Source organism: Sinocyclocheilus anshuiensis, unplaced genomic scaffold, assembly GCF_001515605.1.
Source record: "Sinocyclocheilus anshuiensis isolate Anshui unplaced genomic scaffold, SAMN03320099.WGS_v1.1 scaffold447, whole genome shotgun sequence".
Lineage (NCBI taxonomy): Eukaryota > Metazoa > Chordata > Actinopteri > Cypriniformes > Cyprinidae > Sinocyclocheilus > Sinocyclocheilus anshuiensis.
This window is the reverse complement of record NW_015552615.1, coordinates 2,441,593-2,467,265: the sequence shown is the minus strand read 5'-3', so window position 1 is coordinate 2,467,265 and position 25,673 is coordinate 2,441,593. Positions and strand designations below refer to the sequence as shown.

Sequence of the window (25,673 nt, the reverse complement as noted above, 5' to 3'; positions counted from 1 at the left end):
ACACACACACACACACACACACACACACACATATATATATATATATATATATATATATATATATGTATAATTTATATTATAATATTACACATTTGAATTTTACAGCTGCAAAATGTGTCTCATCCCATCATAATTGACAGTTGGCCAGTTTTACTGTGCTGAGAATTTTGTTTTTGTTACAACATACGAAACTGCTTTTGTACTGATGCTAGATTTATCATTTATTTATGAAACATTTATTCATGCATTTTATGCATAATCTTATATTTTGGTTTGTGTCCATTAAGTTTGAACAAAAGGAGAAAATAATCAAATAAAATATCTTTCATTTGTAAATGTAATACACTGGAATATCAGATTACATGGTTACTTCATATACAAACATTTCTGCTGCTTATACTGTGATATGCACCATAATCATGATAGGACATGACTCATTAAGGGGGTCCGAGACGAATGGATGGCCCGCTCATCTGAGGAGGAGTTTGGTCATACCTCACACTGCACAGAGACGTATGAAAACAGAAACAGCATGTGGAGCACAGCGCCTGCTGATAGCACGCTCCAAACCAATTCATCATCCCTGCGCTTATAGAGCTGTTGTGCTTCTGTACAGCACCGCTAGCCTACACACTCGCAAAAGCATTAAAAGCAACTCATTAAGTCTGCAGAGCGTGTTGCATCACAACAAAAACAATGTAGAGCTCGCTCCGGCTCATCAGCAACATTAGCGCTTTGTCAGCCAAACAAGCTAACTAGCTGCCTGCTCGTGTTGTTCGTCTTTTGCTTAAAAGCTTCTTACAGGTATATTGGGGATTGTTTTTTTTCCCACTTTCCCTGAGTGTGAACTTAATTACTCTGTCAAAGAAGAGGCTCATTAGCGCCTCGCTAAGACTCCCGTACTCTGGGAAACACCGCGGCACGCTCATCCAGCCGGCTAACACGCCAGCACCTGATAACAACTTGTTTTCCATTTAAACACCTTGCTTTTCCCTCTAAACAGCTTCTTCTTTCTTCATTAAGTAGACAGAGATGTATATTAAATAAATAAATAACTCCAGCCAAATATATAAATAACTGATGCTAAATAAAAATAATAACAATAAAATAACATCAGTTAAATGAATGCACAAGTAAATAAATAGATAAGATTGCAGAATGAATGAATTAATTAAAATATCTTCAGAAAAATAAAAGCACAAGTAAAAAAAATATTATTAAATATTATTATTAAAATATAAATTAATACTTAAATTAATCTAAATAAAATTACTTTATTTTATTTCAAATAATATTTGATCATATTTAAATATCTAATTTAAATTCAGCTAAATAAATACTTAATTTGTAAATGAAAAATAAATGATGCTAACTAAAAATAACTTCAGCTAAATAAATAAATCAATAAATTCAGCTAAAAAAATTAATTTCAGCCAGTTTTCCATTGATTTGCTCTTCATAGCTAGGTTTAATTCTAATTTCGGAGGCTGCACTTGAGCCAGGCTTGTACCCACACAACAAAAAACTAATGTTCTGCCATGACAGTAGTTGATGTGAAAGAGAAAACTAAATGTAGAAGACGGTTTATGCCAAAGCTTGCTACAGAGTCCCTTGAACAGCACATACTGGTGCAGGAACACAACGGCGCAGGAAATCGCAATGTAAAGTCTTCCCTATAGATCTGAAGCGAGCACATGGGGACAGACTGAACCTGCCGGATGCCGCTCACACATCCTGACGGAACTGTAAACTGTGGCAGTCTGACTTAATTTGAACTTCACTGCCAGGAGAGGCTGCCAGGAGCCGGAGAAAACAACACGATCAAAGTCAGACTAAATGGAGTCTTTCCTGCACCGGTGACGGCACTCACCACGGGCGTCTCCTCACATCATACAGGTCAATCTTGTTGGGCGCTCTCCACTTTGTGGCTACAGAGAGAACAGGACACACTCAGAGTTTGCTGGCAGAAATGGATGTACTGTGGTTTACAGAAGGGTTTCCTACAGAAGAGCTTTACCTGGGTAGTATCTGGTGACTCCGGTGGCGCTGCCGAACACCTGCCAGCGCAGCGAAGGATCCTCACGACTGTTTTCAATGAAGACCCTCTCCAGAGACTGAGTCCAGTTCAGCTCGTTCAGGATCGTGGGAGCTGCGGGACACACCAAAATCACACCATTATGACACATCATAGTCTGTGGACAAACATTTCAAACTGGACAAGCTTCAAGCATTCACATATGATTTCAATTTTGCTGTTAATTCATATATTTTCAGTCTTTTTAGTTATTATATACAATAATGCTCAAAATGGTGCAAAAAATTAGTAATTTTATTCAGCAAAGATGCATTAAATTGATCAAAGGGGACATTAAAGGCAATTATAATGTCTATTTCAAATAATTCTGCAAAGTTTTCCACAAAATATTACATGGTTTTATTACAGTATTTATTTTTTTCATCACTGATAATAAACAGAAATGTTTCTTGTGCAGCAAATCAGCATTTAAGAATGATTTCTGACACTGAAGACTGGAGTAATGATGCTGAAAATTCAGCTTTGCATCAGGAATAAATGACATTATTCATTACATTAATGTAATGAATACATTATAATTAAAATATATTCAAATAGAAAGCAATTATTTTTCAATTGTAATAATATATCACAATATTACTGTTTTTACTGTTAGCCTTGGTGAGCAGAAGAGACTTCTTTGAAAGACACTAAAAAAATCTTACTGATCTCAAAACATTTGAGATTTGATCGTAGTGTATTTTAATTTAATTTTCATCCTTATTATACAATTTGGCATCCTTTTTCTATATGTCTTTACATTTTGTGCTTTATAATACTATATGTGCTTCTTACAAATAAAATAGTTATTATTATAAAAAATGTATAATAATAATTGTTTGATTTAAAGGGGTCATATGATGCTGCTAAAAAGAACATTATTTTGTGTATTTGGTGTAATGAAATGTGTTTATGCGGTTTAAAGTAAAAAAAACACATTATTTTCCACATACTGTACATTATTGTTTCTCCTCTATGCCCCGCCTTTCTGAAACTGTATTTCCTCAGCGACCAGCACGGATCAGCTCTAGGCATGACGAAGCGGATATCGTCCTCTTTTGGAAGACCAAACAAAGTAGTTTCGCTTTCACAAAGAAGCACACAGCGTCTTCCGGATATGGCGGCGGCAACAATACTACAGTGAGAATAAAAGTTATGCCTTCTTTCTTTGTGTGAACATTTGGGCAGCGTTATGCAAATCTTCCCACAGAGCGACGTAGGTATGTTGGGGCGTGTTAGAACGAGCCGTTTTAGGTAGGTGTGGCTGACTCTTAACTTTTATAAAGAATATCTCTTTGGATTTGAGACTTTAGTCTTTGCAACTTTACAGATCTTCTTTATGCACCAAGAGCTTGTATCACTCCAAAGAGAAAGGAAAAATTGAAATCGCATCATATGACCCCTTTAAGACAATCCATAGAGGTGATCTGTTGAAGAACATGCTAACCGAAAGGGAATATGGCCTTTTAAACCGCTGACAAACAAATCTCCTTATATCCACAAACAATATCAAACCAAAAAACAAAAAGCAGATATTTCTGATAACAAGAGACACACACATCAGAACTCCATAAATATGGAAATATTCAGAGAAGCACTTGTGACTGTTGCGAACGGTGTCCGAGGAGAGCGTCCACACATCACGCCTGACCTTGAGCAAGGTCATCACTGTACGGAGAGAGAAACTGCTTGCTGCTGATCCACACACACTCTTAAAGGAGAAACCAGGAAAGGTTTTACAATAGAAGAAGATCTAGAAGATATTTTTATTCTCTAGTTCTGCATCTACAGTTTGTCCTGCTGCTTTAAAGAACCAAAGATGCAATATAACATCGAGAATTTATCAAAAAGAACAACTAAAGACACAATGACTATACCTTACCTGTTAGTATTTACACATTTTATAGGTGGCTGGAGATCATATTATTGGACACTATTTGTATATACTAGGCATGGGACGATAACCGGTTTCAAGGTATACCGGTTCTTAACTAAGAAAACTTAAATGAGAAAGAAGTCAGTGAATTGACTTGTACCTGAACTTTAAAGAGGACTCAACCCTCTTTTTATTTGTGATACTGTCTCAGTCTAAATTACATTCACACTAGGCATGGGACGATAACCGGTTTCAAAGTATACCGCGGTTTGGAAAAGTCACGGTTTCAAAACCACTCAAATTTTCCGTTATACCGTTCCTGCGGTATGCACAGTTTTTTTACGTGTCATCAAAGACAGAAAGTGCAGGACTCCCTCAGTTGTGTGCAGCGAAGAGTGTAGCGAGTCACACGACCCCTCCCCCTCCGGCTGGTGCGAGCGGAGTCACCTGTGTGTAGGATGGCCGAAGGAGATGAATCCCTGGATCTTTTTCCCCCGTCGAAAAAGACGAAGTCTGTCGTATGGGAATTTTTCGGGTAACGTAGACTAACCATGTTCCGTACACAACGATGAGCTGCAGGTTTATGCATGCATTTTTTATAAATTTTTTTATTTTATTTTTTACATGAATTATGTTTTGATTATATTTTTGATTATTGAGCTGCAGGTTTAGGCTCACTTAAGTGACTGCATTTTTTTCATTTATAGGGATTTTTTTTTTACAGAAAATAATTTATTTATGTTCTGATTATTGTTGAGCTGCAGGTTTAGGCTCACTTAAGTGACTGCATTTAATTAAGAAGAATTTAATTATTTATTCTAATTATTTAGCCTGACATGTTTACTGTTCCAAAATGTTCTATATGTTTCTTAAAAATAAAACGTGTTCAGTGGAAAATAAAAGTTATTTTTTTTTACCCAGACATTTAAAAATAACGTATTTTAGAGCTGTAATCGCAATACCGTGATACTGTGAAACCGTGATATTTTTATCTAAGGTTATCATACCGTCAAAATCTCATACCGGCCCATGCCTAGTATATACTCATCAAAACAGGTCATTTTTGATCCATTTTGGTCTTAGAAGAGGAAAACAGTACATTTTAAAGTTTAGACTTCCATTCAAAAGGTTTTTTTTTTTTTTATGAAGTCTCTACTGCTCACCAAGGCTGCAGTTATTTGATCAAAAATACAGTAAAACAGTAATAATGTGAAATATTGTTACAATTTAAAATGACATTTTTCATCAAAAAAATCGCGCGAATATGAATGTGGTTTAGCACAGCTCCTCAGTGAACAACGGCTCTGTGTAGTTAATGCTGCTCAATGTGAAAGCCCGCAGGTGATGGAGATTTACCACTGATTACAGAACCGGCTTTACTGATAAGATGCGCGTTAAATATCGCATGCGATTAATTGTTCAGCCCTACTATCTATCTATCTATCTATCTATCTATCTAGCACTCTGCACTTGTTAATTCAGTTTCAGAGACATTGGAAATAGCATACTAGCAGTCTCCTCATACTATCTCTGCAGTATGCATTATGTATACAGTTCCCAGTATGTCAACTTTTTTGTATGCATGGAATAACTGGAGGATCAACTACATTTGACAAAATGTGCATGCATGCATGCAACCAGAGAACACGAGACTGCATCACATAATGCAATGCAGTTCACATTTAGTGATATAAAATAAAAATTAATTACTTAAGTAAAATGAATAGATAAATACTTTTTAAATTTTTAATGACATTTATTTAATCAAAAATACAGCAAAATCAATAATACTGTTAAATATGATTACAATTTCAAACAGCAGATTTTTATTTGAATATATTTTATAATGTAATTTATTGCTGTGATGCAAAGCTGAATTTTCAGCATCATTACTCCAGTCTTCTGTGTCACATGATCCTTCAGAAATCATTCTAATATGCTGATTTGCTGCTCAAGAAACAGTTCTGATTATTATCAATGTTGAAAACAGTTGTGCCGTTTCATTTTTTTGATACATATACATTTTCAGGATTCTTTTATAAACAGAACGTTCAAAAGGAACAGCATGAAATAAAAATCTTGTATAGTACTAAACATTACTAACAACAGGTGAAAGTGCACAAATTCAAAATCTATAGCAGCTCTGCTCCAGATAATGTTTACTCTTATATTTAAGTAAGTGATGTTTAGGCGTGTGTCTTTGAGTCAAGGATACAGCGGTAGGCTCCCACACACACTGTTTACAGCATTATCAGACACACACAGGGTGGTATATGCAGATTCAACCTCACCGGAGTGGACAGCAGCTGACACACACACACACACACACACACACACACACACACACACATGATGGAGCTGCTGAGTCTCCTGCTCTACCGCTCTCCCAGAGGAGAGTCACTCTGACAACAGACCCTCCCTGATGCTCACTGAGTGTTAAGGCCTTCAACCTGGTCACATATCACTTTCACCCGGTCACCTCGGGCCAAAGCACACACACACACACACACACACACACACACACATACACACACATGGCTGTGGCAGGTCGTCTAAGCAGAATTACGAGGGCTGGGTAGATAAGGAAACAGACGCAAGACAAAGGCCCCAGTTGATTTATTTACCGAGGACGCGACGTGCACAGGACAATAGATAAAAAGAAAAATATCCTCCGAGGGAGAATTTGTGTGTGGCGGGGTCGAACTACATGGGGACCATCCTTCAAAATAAGAGCGTGTGTGTGTGAGAATCCATCACGCACAATCCCTCAGACACTTTTAAGAGCAGCGGTTGTGCTGAACGCTCGGTCTGTTATGGAGCAAAGCGGCACACGAGGAGTGGCCCAGGTTACGAGGCCGATTTATGGGGTGTGCTGAGAGCCAGAAATCCTTCATACCCGATCCCGTCATGCTTATTACTTAGCAAAACAGCTCCATGTGCTGGATGAGAGCTGTTCAGTGCGGCTGCTGAATGATGGAGGATATACAAATCATATACAAATCTGTAGTTACGAAAATGTGCACATAAAGAGGCTATATTTATGCTGTTCATTCTAGAATAACTGTTACGAACCATTTCATTAAATAAATCTATAAAATGGATAATTCTGATTCTAATTTCTGGTTGGATCAGAGTTCACTTTCATTATTGATTCAGCCAGATTTAGATGGATTTGTGAACCTGTTTGATCAACTCACTGATAATAACCAATAAGTTTATAAGTCTAACACTAGAAATATTTTATTTTATTTATAATATTAAAATATTATATTTTTGTATTTTGCAAATATATAATTTCATATTTAATTGAATATATATATTTTTAGAATATTTTATATATTTACTATTTATTTTATATATTTATTTATTAAATCTATGAAAAAACCCTTTAAGATTACGCAATAAAAAAAAATTTTTTCTTTAAATAACAACATAATTTTAACAATATTTATTCATTTTAACATCAACAACGGGAAAAAAAAACCTTCAAAAATGCTGTTACAGCACACCAATCTTTTTAGGTGAGCTTATTGTTTGATTTTTTTTTATGTTTATATCTGTTTTATGTTATACGTTTTATGCTATATGTGTTTTTATGCTTTATTTCTTTTTATGATATTTTATTGTGCTCGTAATGTGTCATTGAGTGTCATGAAAAACATCCATAAATAAAATGTATTATTATATTGTATTTATTTAAAAAAGGAAGAACTTTTGAACTATGTACTGTTTGAAAAAGTTTTAGAAATTGTCAGCCAGCTTCTATCATTTCTTATGTTTGTCAAAATTATGAGAACATCACACACAACTTTACAGAAGAAAAAACAAGTAAAATGCTGACAAAATTACCATTCATTGCAACTAAGACATAAACATTTTTTGAAGCTTGTTTGTAAAAGAGTAAAATCACCCAATCTTACTGTCAATTTTGCTGTTTAACAACCGAAAACTTTACACACATACTCTCCCATTCTGTGTTTGCTGCACAATCACATTCACAGCTCTCAAACTGAAGCTCACCTAGCATCCACATCTCATCCACACCTGAGCACATCAAGGCCAGAGACGACGAGACACATCCACTATCAGTGTCAGCGGTCTGTCAGAGCAGCGGATCATACGTCATACACACACACACTGACCTCAGGTGATGGAGAACAACAGAACAAGAACCCTACAAACCACAGCAACAACCAGCCACTTCAGTCAGTTCAGTTTTGACCACATACAGTATTCATCTTCCTCTTTTTTAAAAAGGTTCCCGCAAGAACAACAGGAAAAAACGACTGCTTACGGAGCACAGAATCTCAGAACTGCTGGCGGAAAATGGAAAGGGAAAAAAGAGCTTTAATTAAAATGATACTGTAACCAATAAACAGCGGAAATATAATTTGTGAATGTGCTGGTGAATGAAGGAAGGCGTTGGCTGCATTAAGGTTTTTAATTAGTGTGGCGGAGAGCGATAGTGCCCCTTCACTGAGCAGGACGAGCGCACGGAGCGAGGAGGAGGAGGAGGCGCTGAAGAGAAAACGACTTCAAATCCACTGTTTATAGCAGTCCCACTTCTTCATCTCAAAGGGGGTTCGGTTATATCTGGCTTCCAGCAGAGGGAAGAAAATGAAATCTTGGATTGGCACGCACGCAGATGCTGTGATTGATGTCGCTCTGATACTACAGTTCAGTCCTGGTAATGACACGGTCAGGCTGTACACAAACTGGAAGCATGTAAAACACCATTGCAGGTCGTCTAACACTACCTATGAAACCAGTATTATATAATGCATTATAATGCCACTCTTAATTCGCTATAATCTATTCATAATGCCTTATAGTACACCGTACAATCAGTTGTTTGTTCTCATAAATCACTTTAAACATTATTATTCAAAATGAATTTATATTAATACCATTTAATATTCATGATGAAAGACAGACTGCAAATAAAGTGTCAAGATGGTTAAAAAAACACACTACAATTTATTCAATTAAAATAGCTTACACTTTATTTTTTACTTTTATATTTACATGCTTATTGTCTTATTTTGTCCAAAATGAAAATAAAATAATAAAATAAACATTGAAATTGATCACTTATTTTTAAAAATGCATTCAAATTTATTACATTTAAATTGCTTACAATAAATTTTTACTGTCATATTTACATGCTCCTAGTCTTATTTTGTCTAAAATAAAATAAATACAACTTGAATTCTTTTTTTTTTTTTTTACTTTAACATTTATTACATTAATTACATTACATTTTACTTTTATACTTACATGTTCCTGGTCTTATTTTGTATTGCAGTGTATAAAATCAGTCATCACGCCAAGGTCATGGATCTGAACTGATAAAATGTATAGCTTGAATGCAATGCAAGTCGCTTTGAATTAAAGCATTTGCCAAATGCATAAATGTAAATATAAGTGCTAATTTTGGTATGTCAACCTGCATGTCTTGATCTTTTATTTCCCACAGATTGCATCTGAAAGGAAGGAAAAATCACACCAGACTTGCTCTCACAGTACCGGCTCCTGGTTTGTTTTTCCCAAAGTCTGAGAGGAACGGTGAAAAAAGGTCGTCCTCATCCACGGGAGGTGCTAATCCGTTCAAGCTGCTTCTCCTCGCCTTTCATGCACACACACAATTAGTCTTTCAATTTCACTTTAATAAGCACCATTTCCAACAGAATCTCCAACAACAATTGAGGCCTGAAAAACAACTTGAGACGGGGACAGTTTCTTACAGCGGGGATTAAAATCAAAGAGGTTTGCTCAGAATAATAACGAACGAACTTGATCTGTATTAGCATATGTGTCAGGACTAAAGCGGCCGTTTCTCTGTCAGCTGAGCTAATCTGCTGGAGTCGAGCTGACGATATGATAGTCTTCATCACTGGAGGAGTGGACTAACAGACAGAAGGGTCTTCACACGGATGTTAAAATTCATTTGAAATATATCATGCAGCAACTTTAAAGGCATGACCAATCCATTGCATTTACATGTATATACTCCAAACAAAACCAACTTCAGGTAGACTGTGAAACACTATAACAGTAAAAGTATGGATCTTTACTGTAGAAAAGGACATTTTTTGTAATTTCTAAATTATTTGTCCTAGACAAAGATGAGATTAAAAGGAGATCAAATGGAGACTTTGGGTTAAGTTCACAAGTTTTCGCTCAACAACTTCTCAAATTGTGCTCAAATTTGCTGCAATCAAAATGAAGAAACCTCATTATGAACTCAAATACTTCACATTAAATTCTTCAAAGGCCAAATTAGCTGGGATCTCATCTACATCTCTATACTCTTACTGTACAACTATTTTTATTTCTAAGTTTTAGGTTAACAATTTTTATTGTTAACACTTATAAGCTCCCATTAGTTAACATTAGTTAATGCATTAACTAAAAATGAGCAATACATTTGTTGCATTAAAAAAAAAATTATTATTATTAAAATTAACAGTATTTCTTACATTGTTTTTGTTATTATTATTAATGTATTTATTAATTAATCAATTAATTTATTAATTTATTATTAATTTGTAGAAGCCTTTGTTCATCTTTGTTAATAAAAAAAAATATTTATTGTTAATGTTAGTTAATGTCCCATTACTTAACATTAGTTAATGCATTAACTAACATTAACCAACAATGAGCAATACATTTATTATTAATAATATTAACAGTAATGACAGTATATTAACAGTATTTATTATTTGTAGTAGGAGTTATTTATCTTTGTTAATGCTTGTTAATGAAAATAAAACTGTTCATTGTTAGTTCAGGTAGCATTATTTAATGTTAGTTAATGGATTAAATAACATTAACTAACAACGAGCAATACATTTGTTGTAGCATTTATTATTATCATTATTAACAATATTTTTTATTCATTTTTATTAGTAGTAGTAGCTATTACTCTTTTTGTAATGCTTGTTAATAAAAATAAAACTATTCATTGTTAGTTCAGGTCCCATTAGTTAATGTTAGCAAATGCGTTAACTAATTGTTGCAGCATTTATAATTAGCACTATTAACAATATTAGTACTAGTAGTTATTAATCTTCATTAACATTAGCTAAAAAAATAAAACTATTTATTGTCAGTTCATGTTAGATCAGTTAACCTTAATTAATGCATTAAATAACATTAACAATGAACAATACATGTGTTGAAGCATTTAATATTAGTAGTATTAATAATACTTGTTATTATTATTATTTTTTATTAGTAATAGTAGTTATTTATCTGTTAACGTTATTTAAAAAATTTTTTATTGTTGGTTCATGTTAACATTTTAAAACATTTATTGGTTTGAATAATGTATTAGTAATTGGTGAAACTAACTTTAACTAAGACTAATAAATTCTTTCAGAAATATTTTTCATTGTTTACAACAACTAATAACTAATTTTGACATATGGAACCTTTTTGTAAAGTGTTACTAAGATATCTGAGATGAAGGTAAACATAAATGAGATGTTCATTATGAAAGAGCGACATCTGAGCGCGAGTTTTTCTGTTGAATTTCTCTAACACCTCGTCTGAGCATCGCACCACCCACCTCACTATGGCTTTCCTCCAGTGTCCGTTCCGTAATAGGCGTCGATAATTAGACGGAAACCGTGTGGCTGTTTGACCTGTGCTAATTAGAAAGTTTGCAGACTTGGCAGCGGAATTCATCTGCAGGATAATGAATCATAAAACGGTTCATTACAGGCGGGCGAGGAAACGTTCTCAATCTCAATAAATGCCAAGGAGGCCTGGCAGAGCCGCCAAAGCTGGACTCACACACACGCCGGCCCATTTACTGCATGAAGACTGACACACACACACACAAAACATTTTCACTCGGAGCCGCTGCTATTAGCGGAAAGTTTCTGCTTTGGTCTCACATTAGCACCACACAATACAGCAGCTAAAGCCTGAGTGAGCGCAGGAGTCCTCACTCGACCCGCGTCTGGATAAAGGCAGCTGTGGAGAGTTTCTGACGGGACACAACCCTGTCTGTGACAAAGAGAAACACTGCGCTTGTGGTTCTGCTGTGCTTTATTAGTGGGGAAAAAGCCAATCTCACACTGTAAAACCGTTAAAAAAACAGTCTGAATAAATAATATCATGGTGCTAATGGGAAGATTACTTTAAAAAACTAAGTAAACAACTCACACACTTAGGTATAACCACTTTGTTATGTTAAAATACAATTGAAATGGCCTGAAAACATGATCTGTGGGAGTTTTTAGTGAGTAATCAGCTAGGTGAAATTTAAAATCTCTGTGCCTGTGACCAATATTTAATGAGCTTTGAAGACTGATGATCCAAAAAATTCAAAAATAGTTCAAAGTTAACTATTAAAAAGAATAGCTGAACATAAGTTCACTAATAAAGCATATTATTTAATTGTTACTGCCTTGAGTTATTATTTTGGAATAAATGTAAAATGCTAACTTGATGAGATTCATACTTGGCTTTAATAAATAGAATATTGATTACATAATTAATGTAAACCAAGAGAATGTGGCTGGGGCATGAATTTACATTTGATAAATAAAAAATAAATAAAAATAAAAAAAAACACTTGAGGACTTTGCCTCCTCATTTCAAAACACCACTGCAAACCACTGAGATCTCTCTCTCTCTCTCTCTCTCTATATATATATCTGTATATGCAAATGTCCAGACTAAAAACATTTTTTAAATTGTTTTTTTTAAATCAGTTTTAAATAAAAACTTTTGTAGGGGGAACAAAATTACAATAATTTATTATCCAAGTAAATGTTTTCGTTTGAATTTGACAAACAATAAAATTTCACTTTATAAATTCATTGACTTCATTTAAACTTGGACCAACTCAACTGCATTTCATTGCATGAATCAGTTTTTTTATGAGTTGGGGCTAAACATATTTATTGGATGGAAATCCTACCTTCAATTAAATTGAGTTCGTTCAAAGCAAAGAAAAGAAAAAATGAGTGGAGTTTAACAGTATTTTAGGAAATAATCTTTTAGTGAACTCAAATGAAATAAGTTCACAGTACTCATAACTACTGGTTTCTAAACTTAAATTAATTGAGGCAAACGGTTTCCTCATTTGAAATAAGTTATCTCAATTACTTGGGTTTACACATATTAAAATTAATGTTACAGTTATGAATGATTGATTCCTACTACAATACTAAAAACAACTTCATCAATTAAATAAAAAGGGACTATTTTACACAACATTTGTGTGTTCTGACCATTTTTATGCTTATTAGAGCAATCCATTGTCTATGTAGAGAAAAAAATCTGTCACTTATGAGGATCCATCTCTGACAGACCCAATAAGACAGAGTAAACAGGGACAATTTTGGATTTGATTTTGGTTTTATGAAAGCAATAAGCCACTTACAGTGATTTTACCGTGCTTAAGGGGTGTTAGGCATGAAGTGAAGCAGGTAGGGTTTCAGTTTTTCCCTCTCCAGTTAAATTTACTTTGCGGGACTATCTACAAGCTCCACTCTCTGTTTCTCGTTTATCTAGATGTGTTCATCCACTGAACTCCTAACCCACCCTCCGAGTGTCAGGTCAGGACATCTCTGTTGCCATGGTGATGTTTAATCCCTGTTCCTGGTCATGGTGATTTTTTAATGCTGCTTTCCCTCCTCATCCTCCACTGTCTTCTAAGCCAAATTAGCAGCGTGAGCCGCAGAGAGGTGGAGAGGTTATCACTCAGGCCTTTATTGAACTACAATTCCCATGAGCCCACAGTCACGCCATGTTACAGCGGACAGTCCAGACCTCACAAAACTTTATTGCAACAGTTTATAACAGTCCGTGTATTTCCAATGTCAAAAAATTTCACAGTAGGTAAGTTTGGTATTATATAAATATATAATTCAAGAAAAGAAGAAATACTTGTGTTTACAATTTTCTAAAGTTTATATTTTTAGTTATTTTAATTTTTGTTATAATTCTAGTAATTTTGTTGTGTTTTGTCATTTTTGTTTAGATTTATTATAGTATATATAAATATATAGAGCAAGAGAGAGAGAGAGAAAGAGAGAGAGTACTTAAGACTTCAGCTTAAACTAAATGAAAATGAAACAAGCTTTTTTATTTTATTATTTTATTTTATTTCAAGTAATTTTTTTAATGGTTATTGAAGTATTTTTTTTTTTATGGTTTTAGATTTAGTTTTAGTTCACAATAATAATAACCCTGGTATATACACTTATAAATTAAAGTCAACAAATCAAAATTGAGTATAATGTATTCTATTTACTTTTTTAAATTAAAATGGCTTCAAGTCAGTTTAAAGAAAAATGAATGATCCTGGTCTTAATGTGGTAAAAAAAAAAAAAAAAATAGAATTAAAAAATAAAGTTAAATTACAAATAAAATAAAGAATGATAAAAAAATAAAAGTTTCTTTGTCATAAAATGCTTTGCCTTTAAAACTTTTTAGTGTTTTCTAATCGTGCACCTAACAGTAAGATTTGAGTAAAAAAACAAACTAAATAAAAATAAATAAATAAATTCTTTCAGCTAATAGAGTTGCTTTAGGCTCAAGATTTGACAGTGAGACATGATTCTGCCAGATAACGTTTACAAACCACTATGCCACGGATCCAATGCATTTTTACTTCTATTTATGCAATAATTTGCTTGTTTTTAAAACAAGTAAATAGTCATCTAGAACACAGCTGAAATATATTCTGTTCACAGTTTACACATCCTTCTCATATAACCTGTGTTATTGTTCTCAGTCAAAGAAATGTCCGTGTTATGCATCAAAGAGCTCTGAGACTCCAGAGACCCTCCATACAGTGACATGTGATGGTTATGTATTCGAGCAGAGCAAAGGTAACAGCGTCCAAATGTTTGATCACACTCTGCCAGCATCCATCTTCCAGCAATCATCCATTACCCATAAGCCCACAAACATCCACAGACAGATGAAGGAGGCACTCAGGATATTCTACAAACATCCGTCCTAGTCAACACACTAACAAATCACAGAGCGACGCAGAAACACATTTTTCTGAACACCAAAAGAGTGAACATTTTTCTCCGAAAGCTGTACTCTTAACGTACAATCTAGTTCATATATGTGTGTAGCTTAAAATTGTCTGTCATTAGACCGTTCTGTGTGCCTTTAAGAACATACGCATTGAATCTCGCTATCATTTCGAAGGACCGCTCAAGGGATTCCCGAGAGATGCTATCAAAGACACAAGACTGTGATTCAGTTGTAAAATCCTCCACAGATATCAGACAGATAGCACATCACGCACACAAACCACTGGATATTTTCAGATACTCGGCATATAATGAGAAATGAAAATGCTTCAGTAACACGAGGAAAGAGGTAAAACACGGTTCATGTCTAAATAAATCCTACTAAACAGTACAGCCAGTCAACATTATACACTGTATATTTTTACTATACATTATACACAAAAGAAAATGTGCATAAGGAGTGTATCTGATCTTTAAAAATGAAGCTGCTTTATATTAAATTACAGTTCTGACTTAACCAAAGCCAGATCATATAGATCAGAAGTTCTCAACTGTTGATTCACAACCCGATAATGGGTTTAATCTAATAGAATAGAGGGGAAAAAACAATGAAATGCAATTACTAAATTGCAACTAACAATGTTATCATGCATGAGCAAAATAGACTTATTAATTATTTCCTGTGTGGATGTTAAAGGGAGTGTGTCCAATCAAACTTTGGGTGCAAAATCCTCCTTCACAAGTTAGTCAAAGCAGACAGATGTCAACATGGACAGCTTGTGTGACTTGCTCTCATCCTCAAAAACCATCAGCAAAAGCATGCAAGGTAAAATGTGATCTAATATTACAAGATGCAAGACAATGCAAAATTAAAGTGTCATTTTTCCCATTCAGTCCAATTCAATTTAGGATATTGCTCAGCCAGTGCAGCCCAATATTATTGATATTATTACGTGAAATTATAGGCTGCATTTATTTGATCAAAAATACAGAAATATTATTACCATTTAAATAACTGTTTTTTATTTGAATATATTTTAAAATGTAATTTATTCCTATGATGCAGAGCTGCATTTTCAGCAGTCTTCAGTGTCACGTGATCCTTGAGAAATCATTCTAATATGCTGATTTGCTGCTCAAGAAACATTTCAGATTTTTTTTCTGATGCACTTTTTATTTTCAGGATGCTTTAATGAATAGAAAGTCCAAAAGAACAGCATTTATTTGAAACAGAAATCTTTTGCAACATAATGAATGTCTTCACTGTCACTTTTGATCAATTTAATGCATCCTCGCTGAATAAAAAAAAAAAAATCCTACCTTTTCCAAGCTTTTGAACAGTAGCATATGTGCTTGTTGTCAGTACTCACAGCCTTTGTAGATGTCAGTAGGAATCTGTACGGCTGTATATGAGTAGTTGACTTTGTTCTTGAAGTTGGGATCATCCACAAACTCCAAAGAAAGAGAGTTCGGGTTTTCCAAGAGGTTTTCTCCATCATCATCATCCGGCTGCAACAAGAAGAAGCAGACAAACATCAGTGCACACACACACACACACACACACACACACACACCCACGCCGAATGCATTGATTGACAGTGTTGGGAAGGTTACTTTGGAAATGTAATAGGTTACAGGTTACAAGTTACCCTACTTAAAATGTATGTAACTGATTACAATTACTTTTATTTTGTAATTAAATTACGTAATTCTGTTACATGTAACTAGTTATTCCCCAACACTGTTGATTGACACACAGCAAACCTTTGTGCAGAAAATCACTTAGACACACACACACACACGCACACACACTCATCCATGATTAATTAGACAAACACTAATTACACAGACATGACAGGGGTAATCCTGCCTCCACAACTCAAAGGTGGTGGCTCTTTAGAGGAAAAGCCATAATACATCGACAGTCTATTCATCCATGACACAATACAACAGTAGGTATCAAAGTGTTCGCAAATTGCAGAAAATCAATTAGTGTCGGCGATGGCTATCGCATTCACATTGAAGTCCTTCAGGCGATTAACCCTGTCAATAAATCACCACAATGATTGCCGAACGACGGCTGCTCTACCCCCTACTTGAGCCCGCCACACAGGCAGCTAATTAGCATTTTAATGCATCTCGAATCAAAATTCGACTCAAAAAGACCGGCTTTGATAGAACTTCAGTGAAAGTATCAAGCCAGCAAAAAATAAATAAAAAAATGGCAGGATCACTGGATTTTAACGGCTTGCATTTATTAAATACCTCATTCTTGTATGCTAAGCATAAGGAGTAAGCCTATGCATAAACTGCATGATAATTGCATTTAGTCGGAATGCTGTACTTCCATACTAATTTTGCACTATGTATTTATTATGTACTCTGTCTGTGCCAGACAGAAGTTAGGAATAATTAGGATTTTGTAATGTTTTTGAAAGAAGTCTTTTCTGCTCACCAAGCCTGCATTTACTTTATCAAAAACACAGTAAAAATTATAATTCAATTGTGAAATATTATTGCAATCTAAAATAATGTTTTTTCTATTTGAATATATATTAAAAAGTAATTGATTCCTGTGGTCAAAGCGGAATTTTCAGCATTATTACTCCAGTCTTCAGTGTCACATGATCCTTCAGAAATCATTCTAATATTAAAAAAAGAGGATATAACCAGTATCTCACAATGCAATGTGCTCAACTTTATAAACAGTGTGACGAACAAACCTGAAATGATAATCATGATTCATATTCGTCATTTCATGCACAAGACATTTTTACACAAAATTGGATTAAACATGCAAAATAAGCAAGAATATGGCAATTGTTGTCATCGTTAATCTTCAGTCTGCACTCTAAAAAATGCTGGTTTAAATACAACCTAGCGCTGGGTGAAATATGGACAAACCCAGCTATTGGGTTGTTTTGACTCAGTGGTTGGGTTAATATCCAGAAGGTTGGGTTAAACATTTAACCCAACCGCTGGGTCAAAACAACCCAATAGCTGGGTATGTCCTTATTTGACCCAGCGCTGGGTTGTATATAACCCAGAATTTTTTAGAGTGTGACCTTTTCTTCAATAATTGTTATTATTCATTCATTTTCCACTCACTGTGCTTCATTAATCTTTCTCTTTGTCTTTGATTCTTCATCTCACAATCAAACACCCTTGTCTTCATCGCAGGGTGAAGTGTGGTGTACAGTAATAGAGTGGCATGGGTTAATTGGGGTTGACGTAGTAAACACTGTTTTTATTTTTTTTGTTTTCCTCAAAATAAATTCAAGCCTCCTGCCAAGTGTGAGGGCTGATTTATGGCCTGCCTTTAATTGTCTATTAAAATGCAATTATAAACTGTTGTTGAGCCGAACATGGAGACGGTGGTTTTCCAATACCCCTCAATGTGACATAAACACGCACATGCACATATAGAATGCGAATAACCTCGTGAAAATGGGAAAACCTGTTGGGATTTCTTTCAGTTTTCCTTGCAAATAATTTGAAATGACACGGTGCATTGACTTTACTCATGACTAGTTCATATCTGACTCTAGGTAATAATGTTTTGGCTCCATACATGATTCAGAGCATTAATAATCAGAAATTTTTAGTAGGTCATGATTAAAGCTAACCTGAACAAACAGGATTAAACACTTATTCAAACAGCAGTTTTCAAATACTGATACTGTGTAGAGAAACTTAAAAGAACAGTTTATCCAAAAATGAAAATGTACTAATTTTCAGGCCATCCAAAATGTAGATGAGTTTGTTTTTTCGTGGGAACAGATTTGGAGAAATTTTGTATTATATTACTTGCTCACAATTGGATCCTCTGCAGTGAATGCGTGCTGTCAGAATGAGAGTCCAAACAGCTGATAAAAACATCACAACAATCCACAACACTCCAGTCCATCAATTAACATCTTGTAAAGTCAAAAGCTGCATGTTTGTAAGAAACAAATCCATCTTTACAGCGTTTTAAACTTCAAACCATTGCTTCCGGCTAAAATACGAGTCTATAATCCATAATAACACTTCCTCCAGTGAAAAGGTTGCCTTGTCTGAATCAGGAGAGAAATATGCACAGATCAAACATTGATTACAACTGAAAACAGTTCAGAACAGTTCTAAACAAACTGACGTAAGAGAACAACAGGGGATGGACATTTCACTGGATGAAGAGTTATTATGGATTATGGACTCGTATTTTGGCCAGAAGTAACAGTTTACAGTTGAAATGCCTTAATAATGAATTTGTTTCTTATACATGCAGCTTTTCACTTTTCAAGATGTTAACTGATGGACTGGAGTGGTGTGGATTACTTGTGGATTATTGTGTTGTTTGGCTGTTTGGACTCTTATTCTGACGGGACCCATTCACTGCAGAGGATCCATTGGTGAGCAAGTGATGTAATGCTAGATTTCTATTCCTTTAAATACAGCAGCTGTGTTCATATTGCAATACTAGGGTTGAGCTGTTTTTAAAAATAGTACACAAAATAGTCAATATGCAATGATAAATGTTGCAAACATTACTGTGCAACACTGTTGTCACTTGATCTTATATTAACCAAAGGTTAATCTAAAATAGATTTCACATTTTCAGTTCAGTTTTGTGTAAATATGTCTTATCTTTTGGCATTGGGATCAAACAATGAGCCAAGATGGTGTTATAAATGGTGGCTGATATTACTTAAGGTTCTTTAGTCACACTGGAAATGAAAGGTCAAGTGGAGGACATTGCATTGTGGATACAGAATTCCGCTCAGTGAGCTCTAGTTTTGCACTGCATATTCTGGAAAATGCAGAAGGTCATGTTGCTTTTCCACGCATAAACTTTTTCACATGGCATTCAACGTACATACTGCATACCGCAGAAATTGTAGTACGCTAAAGCCAACATGAAAATGACATTATAAGGTGACATTTCTGAATGCAAAAGTATGTTGAATAGAAAAGAAAAAGTAAAAAAGAAAAGCTGCTTCAGAAGTGGAGGAAGTTGCATTGCATTAACATAAAAACAAACAGTGAATTTCTTCATTGCACGGATGAATTATTTATAATAAACGTCGGAACGTTTTTAAAGGATGTACATAAAAGTCCATTTTGATCTGATGCATAAAATCACTCCAAACTCCTGCAGTCTGCTTGTTAAACCGAGATATTAAACTGAAGGAAAGCTATAAATGACCAGACCACCCTGATAACAAACACTGTTGCGCTTTTCAAGGCAACACATCAACGGCACACACAATTACACCCCATTTTCTGCTCGTTTAGACACGTTTCAGGCAACTGATTTGGAAAAGTCGTCTTTGAGGGGATCTCAGCTCGATGTCCTTTATTTGTTTATTCTTCCACCTGACTATCCTTCACTCGAGTGTTTTTAGCGTCAGTCGAGTCCAGTCATAATTACCCAAGACAGCTTCTAATTAGGACCTCAAAATCCAGTGATTGGTTCATTTTCCCCGTTCATACACCACCTGTTTAACTCCATTCATTTCCTCATTTGTTACTTTTATCACCCTGTTTTGAAGGTTTAATTAAAGGTCAACCTAAAGAGAGACAAAAATGACCTTTATCTTTCAAGGGTTAATTTTAATCACGAACAAAATTACAGGCCGCTTCCACTTTTGCCTTTTGAGAGTGTTAGTGTGCATGTGTCACAGTCCAAATTTAACAAAATAATAACCCTAATAAAGACTTTTAGAAACAAAAATGGCATCCTTATATTTTATAAACCCTGCACAAAGAGCAGATCTTCTTACTATTTAAATCTAGTTTGAGAAACAGTATGCATAACACAACATTAAATGTTTCAAACAGTAGCATGTTATACCGTCACATGAATGTATCACATCACATGCTAGATTCAATAAAAAATGTAATCTTTTTAGACCATTTTTTGAACACAGCTTTCTTATAAGGTTCCATCTAAAATATAAAAAGGCTTTTTTTCCAATGTTTTTTTAAGCAGAATTAAGTCTTAATATTTTATACAGTATACCAGGGTTTCTGCAGGTTTTATTTAAGACTTTTTCAAGACGTCTTTAAGACCAAGTAAAGAAAATTTCAGGAATAAATTGAAAGGAACATAATACATCAACATGTTATCAAAACAGCACAATGAGTTGTATTAGCAACACTTGAATGTTTAAAAATACAGCTTCCAACCGATTACTCCATTAATCAGTTTACAAACAAATAGCTGAAAGCCTGAACACCTCTGTTCCCAACCACCAGAATATGGAAATAACACTAATTTCTACTGTACCTGCAGAAAGTGATATTCTTTCTCAATATTTTGGTCTTGTTTGCATGTACAAATGTTTAAAGATTCTTAAATCAAGATACATTTACTTGAGAAGCAAAATAAAGTGAGCTAAGAAGTCTTGTTCTTGTTTTGTTTTTAAATCAAAATGAAGTGAGCTTATTAAAAAAGAACAAATATCTGCCATTGGGCTCAGAAAATCTACTTAATTTAAAGAGAAAACAAGTTTTCATACTCCACTGACAGATACGTGTTCATGTTTTAGGCATAAACATAAAATTTTGTTAAAATTTGTCATATTTTCATTTTGCATCTCGAATAAAAAAAACGTATCTTGATATAAAGATGTTTAGATATTTCTATTGGTTAAAAAAAGACAATAACTGAGAAAGATATTCATTTTTTGCAGTACATGCAATATTTAATGCCACAACTTTACGAACTTAAGACTTAAGACCCTTTCAATGCCTTAATTTGTCGAATTACGCCCTTTTAAAGACCTGCAGAAACCCTGGTATACGGACATAAAATTCACACACTGCAAAAACAGCATGTATGGTAGTATATCATATTATGCTACACTAACTGTAATAGGATAAAATCAAAACACTTATATTGTGTTAGAGAGACAGTGCTATTTTAGAAACAAGAAACAAAACACCTATGCCGTATCTAAATGTGCATTCACTTAAGACTTTTAGACTTTTTAGCATGTATGTGGCATTAGTGGACCTCTAACTCTTGTGCTAATCTGTTATTTGTACATCAGAGCACTTGGCAACTGACATCCAGCAGGCAGATGCTGGTGTTTTAATGTAAATAACTGTGCTTTTGGACCAATGGCGACGTAATCAATTAAAGATGAAGCCATTGGACCATCTGGATTATGATGGTGTACTATGAATTTTAAAATGTACAATTTATTTTTTATTATAGACTGTGGTCTACATCTGGATTTTTAAAAGTACTGCACTTTTTTTTTTTTTTTGCAAAATGTTTGCATTTTCCTGTTGTAAAGTATCTGAAGCACATCCTAAAAAAGTTTCCTGCGAGACATCAAGCCAAAGGTTTCGTCAGTAGATGTGAGGAAGAGTCAACATCATTAGAATGGCCCGTGATGCAGATCTGCCTGCAGGACTGAAGATTACAACTTCTAGGGCAGGAAAAAAGAGCAGATCTTTCCTGCAGTAGGTGGAGGAGAGCAAAGCTCCAAAGGGCATCGCAAAACAGCATGGAAGAGGAGGAGAGTGGGAGGGAATGGAATGGCACCGTGCCACGGTTTGCCAAGCGAGACGACGGAGACCAAATGGATGGAGAAGACTGTGATGATAAAAAGAGAAACCTCAGCTTGGGCTGATGGACCTGATTTCCACTGCCACCTCTCATCTGACTTTGTCGACTAAAACACTTCTTCTTGGAACTGCAACTCCTCTGTTTGCATTTGTACTCATAGATATTCATAAATGAAGCTTTTATGTACATTTGAATACACTGAAACAATATCAATATATTGAAAATGTAAACACTTTTGCATATGTACAAATTCAGAGACAAATAGCAATAAAAATAATGAATTATTATTATTATTATACCTGTAAAAAGTACTAAAATAAATAAATAAATAGTTTTTATGTGATATTTACAAAATATGAATAATAATAATGTATCATGTACTGCAATAAATGAAATGAAAATAATGCTAACAAATAGATAAATATTATTAAATAATAATATTATAATAATAACAATAATCTTCGTCAATCCAACAACTGGACAAAATGTAACGACAAATGTATTAATTATTGAAGTTAATAAAAGTAATGATTCCTGTCAGTCTTTAGAAATCACCCAGAAACTATTATATTGATAAATAAGTCATTAATTAATCTAATGAATTATAAATACAATAAAACCAAAATATAAATTCAATATTCTTTGAACCTCAAAGGATTTGTAAGTATTTGTATGTCTCTACAGTTGCACAATAAGGGCATGAACACAGTAGAAGCTGCAGTGCTATTGTGTCGAGTGTTTCTGGAGATGTGCAGGTGTGTTTGAAGGAATTGAGCTCAGCACACTTTCTGACCCTGTGTTTCTCAGGCCGGCAGGGGTCACGAGGGTGTCGGTGGGCCACTGTACCCTTGCCCCTTTTAATGATGAGCGATGTCCTCCAATTAGAGACGTTGACAGTCCCTAAAGTGGCCAATCATTAATCACACGCCTGCCACGCTTCTACCGCACAAAATCACTCTCTGATTTATGACTTCTCGTGCTCTACTGTTCCTCCTCTCTCTCATTGTACCTCCATTCCTCCTCTACTCATCCGTCGTTCTGCGCGCTGAGAAATCAATCAGCCGCAATGACCTTTCACTTATACAATCGAAAGGTTGTTACTGAGTATATGATACATAAAAATCGCAGAGCAGAATTTAGTTGCTCAAAGGGTGCACTTTCATAACTCAGAACACTTAAAGGGATACTCCACCCCAAAATGAAAATTTTGTCATTAATCACTTACCCCCATGTCGTTCCAAACCCGTAAAAGCTTCGTTCGTCTTCGGAACACAATTTAAGATATTTTGGATGAAAACCGGGAGGCTTGTGACTGTCCCATTGACTGCCAAGTTAATAACACTGTCAAGGTCCAGAAAAGTATGAAAGACATCGTCAGAATAGTCCATCTGCCATCAGCGGTTCAACCGTAACATTATGAAGCGACGAGAATACTTTCTGTACGCGAAGAAAACAAAAATAACGACTTTATTCAACAATTTATCTCCTCTGTGTCTCTCTGCATCACTGTAGCGCCATTTTGGAGAATATCCGCTGAACGAAAGCAGCGTATGCTATTCTGTGTCAGAGGCGACACAAAGATACGTTTTCTACGTGTATTTACGCTTTAATTTGAACAAAAACAGCGCATCCATGCATCGGGGCTGACGCAGAAGAGCATACGTACGTATTCTCGTCGCTTCATAACATTACCGTTGAACCACTGATGGCAGATGGACTATTCTGACGATGTCTTTCATACTTTTCTGGACCTTGACAGTGTTATTAACTTGGCAGTCAATGGGACAGTCACAAGCCTCCCGGTTTTCATCCAAAATATCTTAAATTGTGTTCCGAAGACGAACGAAGCTTTTACAGGTTTGGAACGACATGGGGGTAAGTGATTAATGACAAAATTTTCATTTTGGGGTGGAGTATCCCTTTAAGAATCAACATCGTCTCATAGTTCTCCTAAAATCATTGGTTTCTTTGAAAAATTCATTGATGAGCTTTAAATTGACACAATGACTTATGTAAGGTAACTAAACAAGCCTATTGTTAAATATGAAATAAAGACACTTATAACTTATACACTTATATAACACAAATAAGAGATTAGTAGATTAATAGATCCTTTGTAGATTAGTATAACATACAATATATTATATATGTATAATATACTAATAATATTCTTTTATTTAATAGTTTTTGATTACTTTTCATATAATAATAATAATAATAATACATAAAATTAAATAAAATAAATCCATTATAAATAAAAAAAACAAACAAAAAACAATATTATTAAAATATTATATAAAATACATATATAATGTTAATGAAAAGTTTTCATTTGAAAGAGCACAAAACAAATACAAATATCTGTCACTTACAACATCCGAGTCGGCTTTGGAGTCGTAGTACTGGATGTCATTTTCCTAAAATAAAACAAAACAAAACACAAATATTAATAATGTAAACATTTATGTAAAAATGATTGCCTTGAGGACCATTAATAACTTTCCAGCTCATGTCATTTTGATTTACCTGCCTTCTGCATTATAGTTTTCATGTGAACCAAAAAAAAAAAAAAAGATCCCTATTAGCTCATTAGTTTCCCAAGAAAATAAAGCAATAATGAAATTACAGGCCTGTCCTGAGGGCGCTGTCGTGAGACGGTAATTGTCATTTGTTTTGATGATGTCTGTTGTGCTTTTGTATTCACTGTCGCATGCACATCGTCTTTTTTGTTTGTTGAATTAGGGATCTGCTGCTGAATTAGACACCTGCTCACAAAGACTGAGCCTTCTTTTAAAATAATAACTCACTGAAACTGACATGACACGACATGAAACTTCACCTGCCATTAGTTTTGACCAGATGATCACTAGAATCTTCTGATTCAATGTTCATGTATCCATCATTACTTCATCAAATCTTACAGGATCATTCACTCACCCTAACATAACCTCAATTATCTTAGCTTAATCATTTATATAGATGTTTAGCTGACAAGTGTGAAACCAGCCTATACTCACAACTCATTCATTAATCAAAGTGAATGTTAGATTTGTCAATATACATATCATAAATACTGAGACACTGCATTTGCATTTGTCATTAAAGATGAAAAATAGAAACGAGTAAATAATAATAATAATATTATTATTATAAAAATAA

At 34.5% G+C, this 25,673-nt stretch overlaps 1 protein-coding gene across 1 annotated transcript in view; it reads right to left on the bottom strand.

Moving 5' to 3' along the window:
* Positions 1–25,673, bottom strand: part of LOC107666002 (voltage-dependent calcium channel subunit alpha-2/delta-2-like) — a 256,052-nt gene that overhangs the window by 76,662 nt on the left and 153,717 nt on the right. Inside the window, exons 5-8 of the mRNA XM_016457092.1 lie at positions 24,887–24,931; positions 16,327–16,465; positions 2,018–2,149; positions 1,871–1,928 (exon numbers count right to left, since the gene is read on the bottom strand). Of these exons, the coding sequence (XP_016312578.1) occupies positions 1,871–1,928; positions 2,018–2,149; positions 16,327–16,465; positions 24,887–24,931 (374 nt within the window). The remainder of the gene's footprint in view (positions 1–1,870; positions 1,929–2,017; positions 2,150–16,326; positions 16,466–24,886; positions 24,932–25,673) is intronic.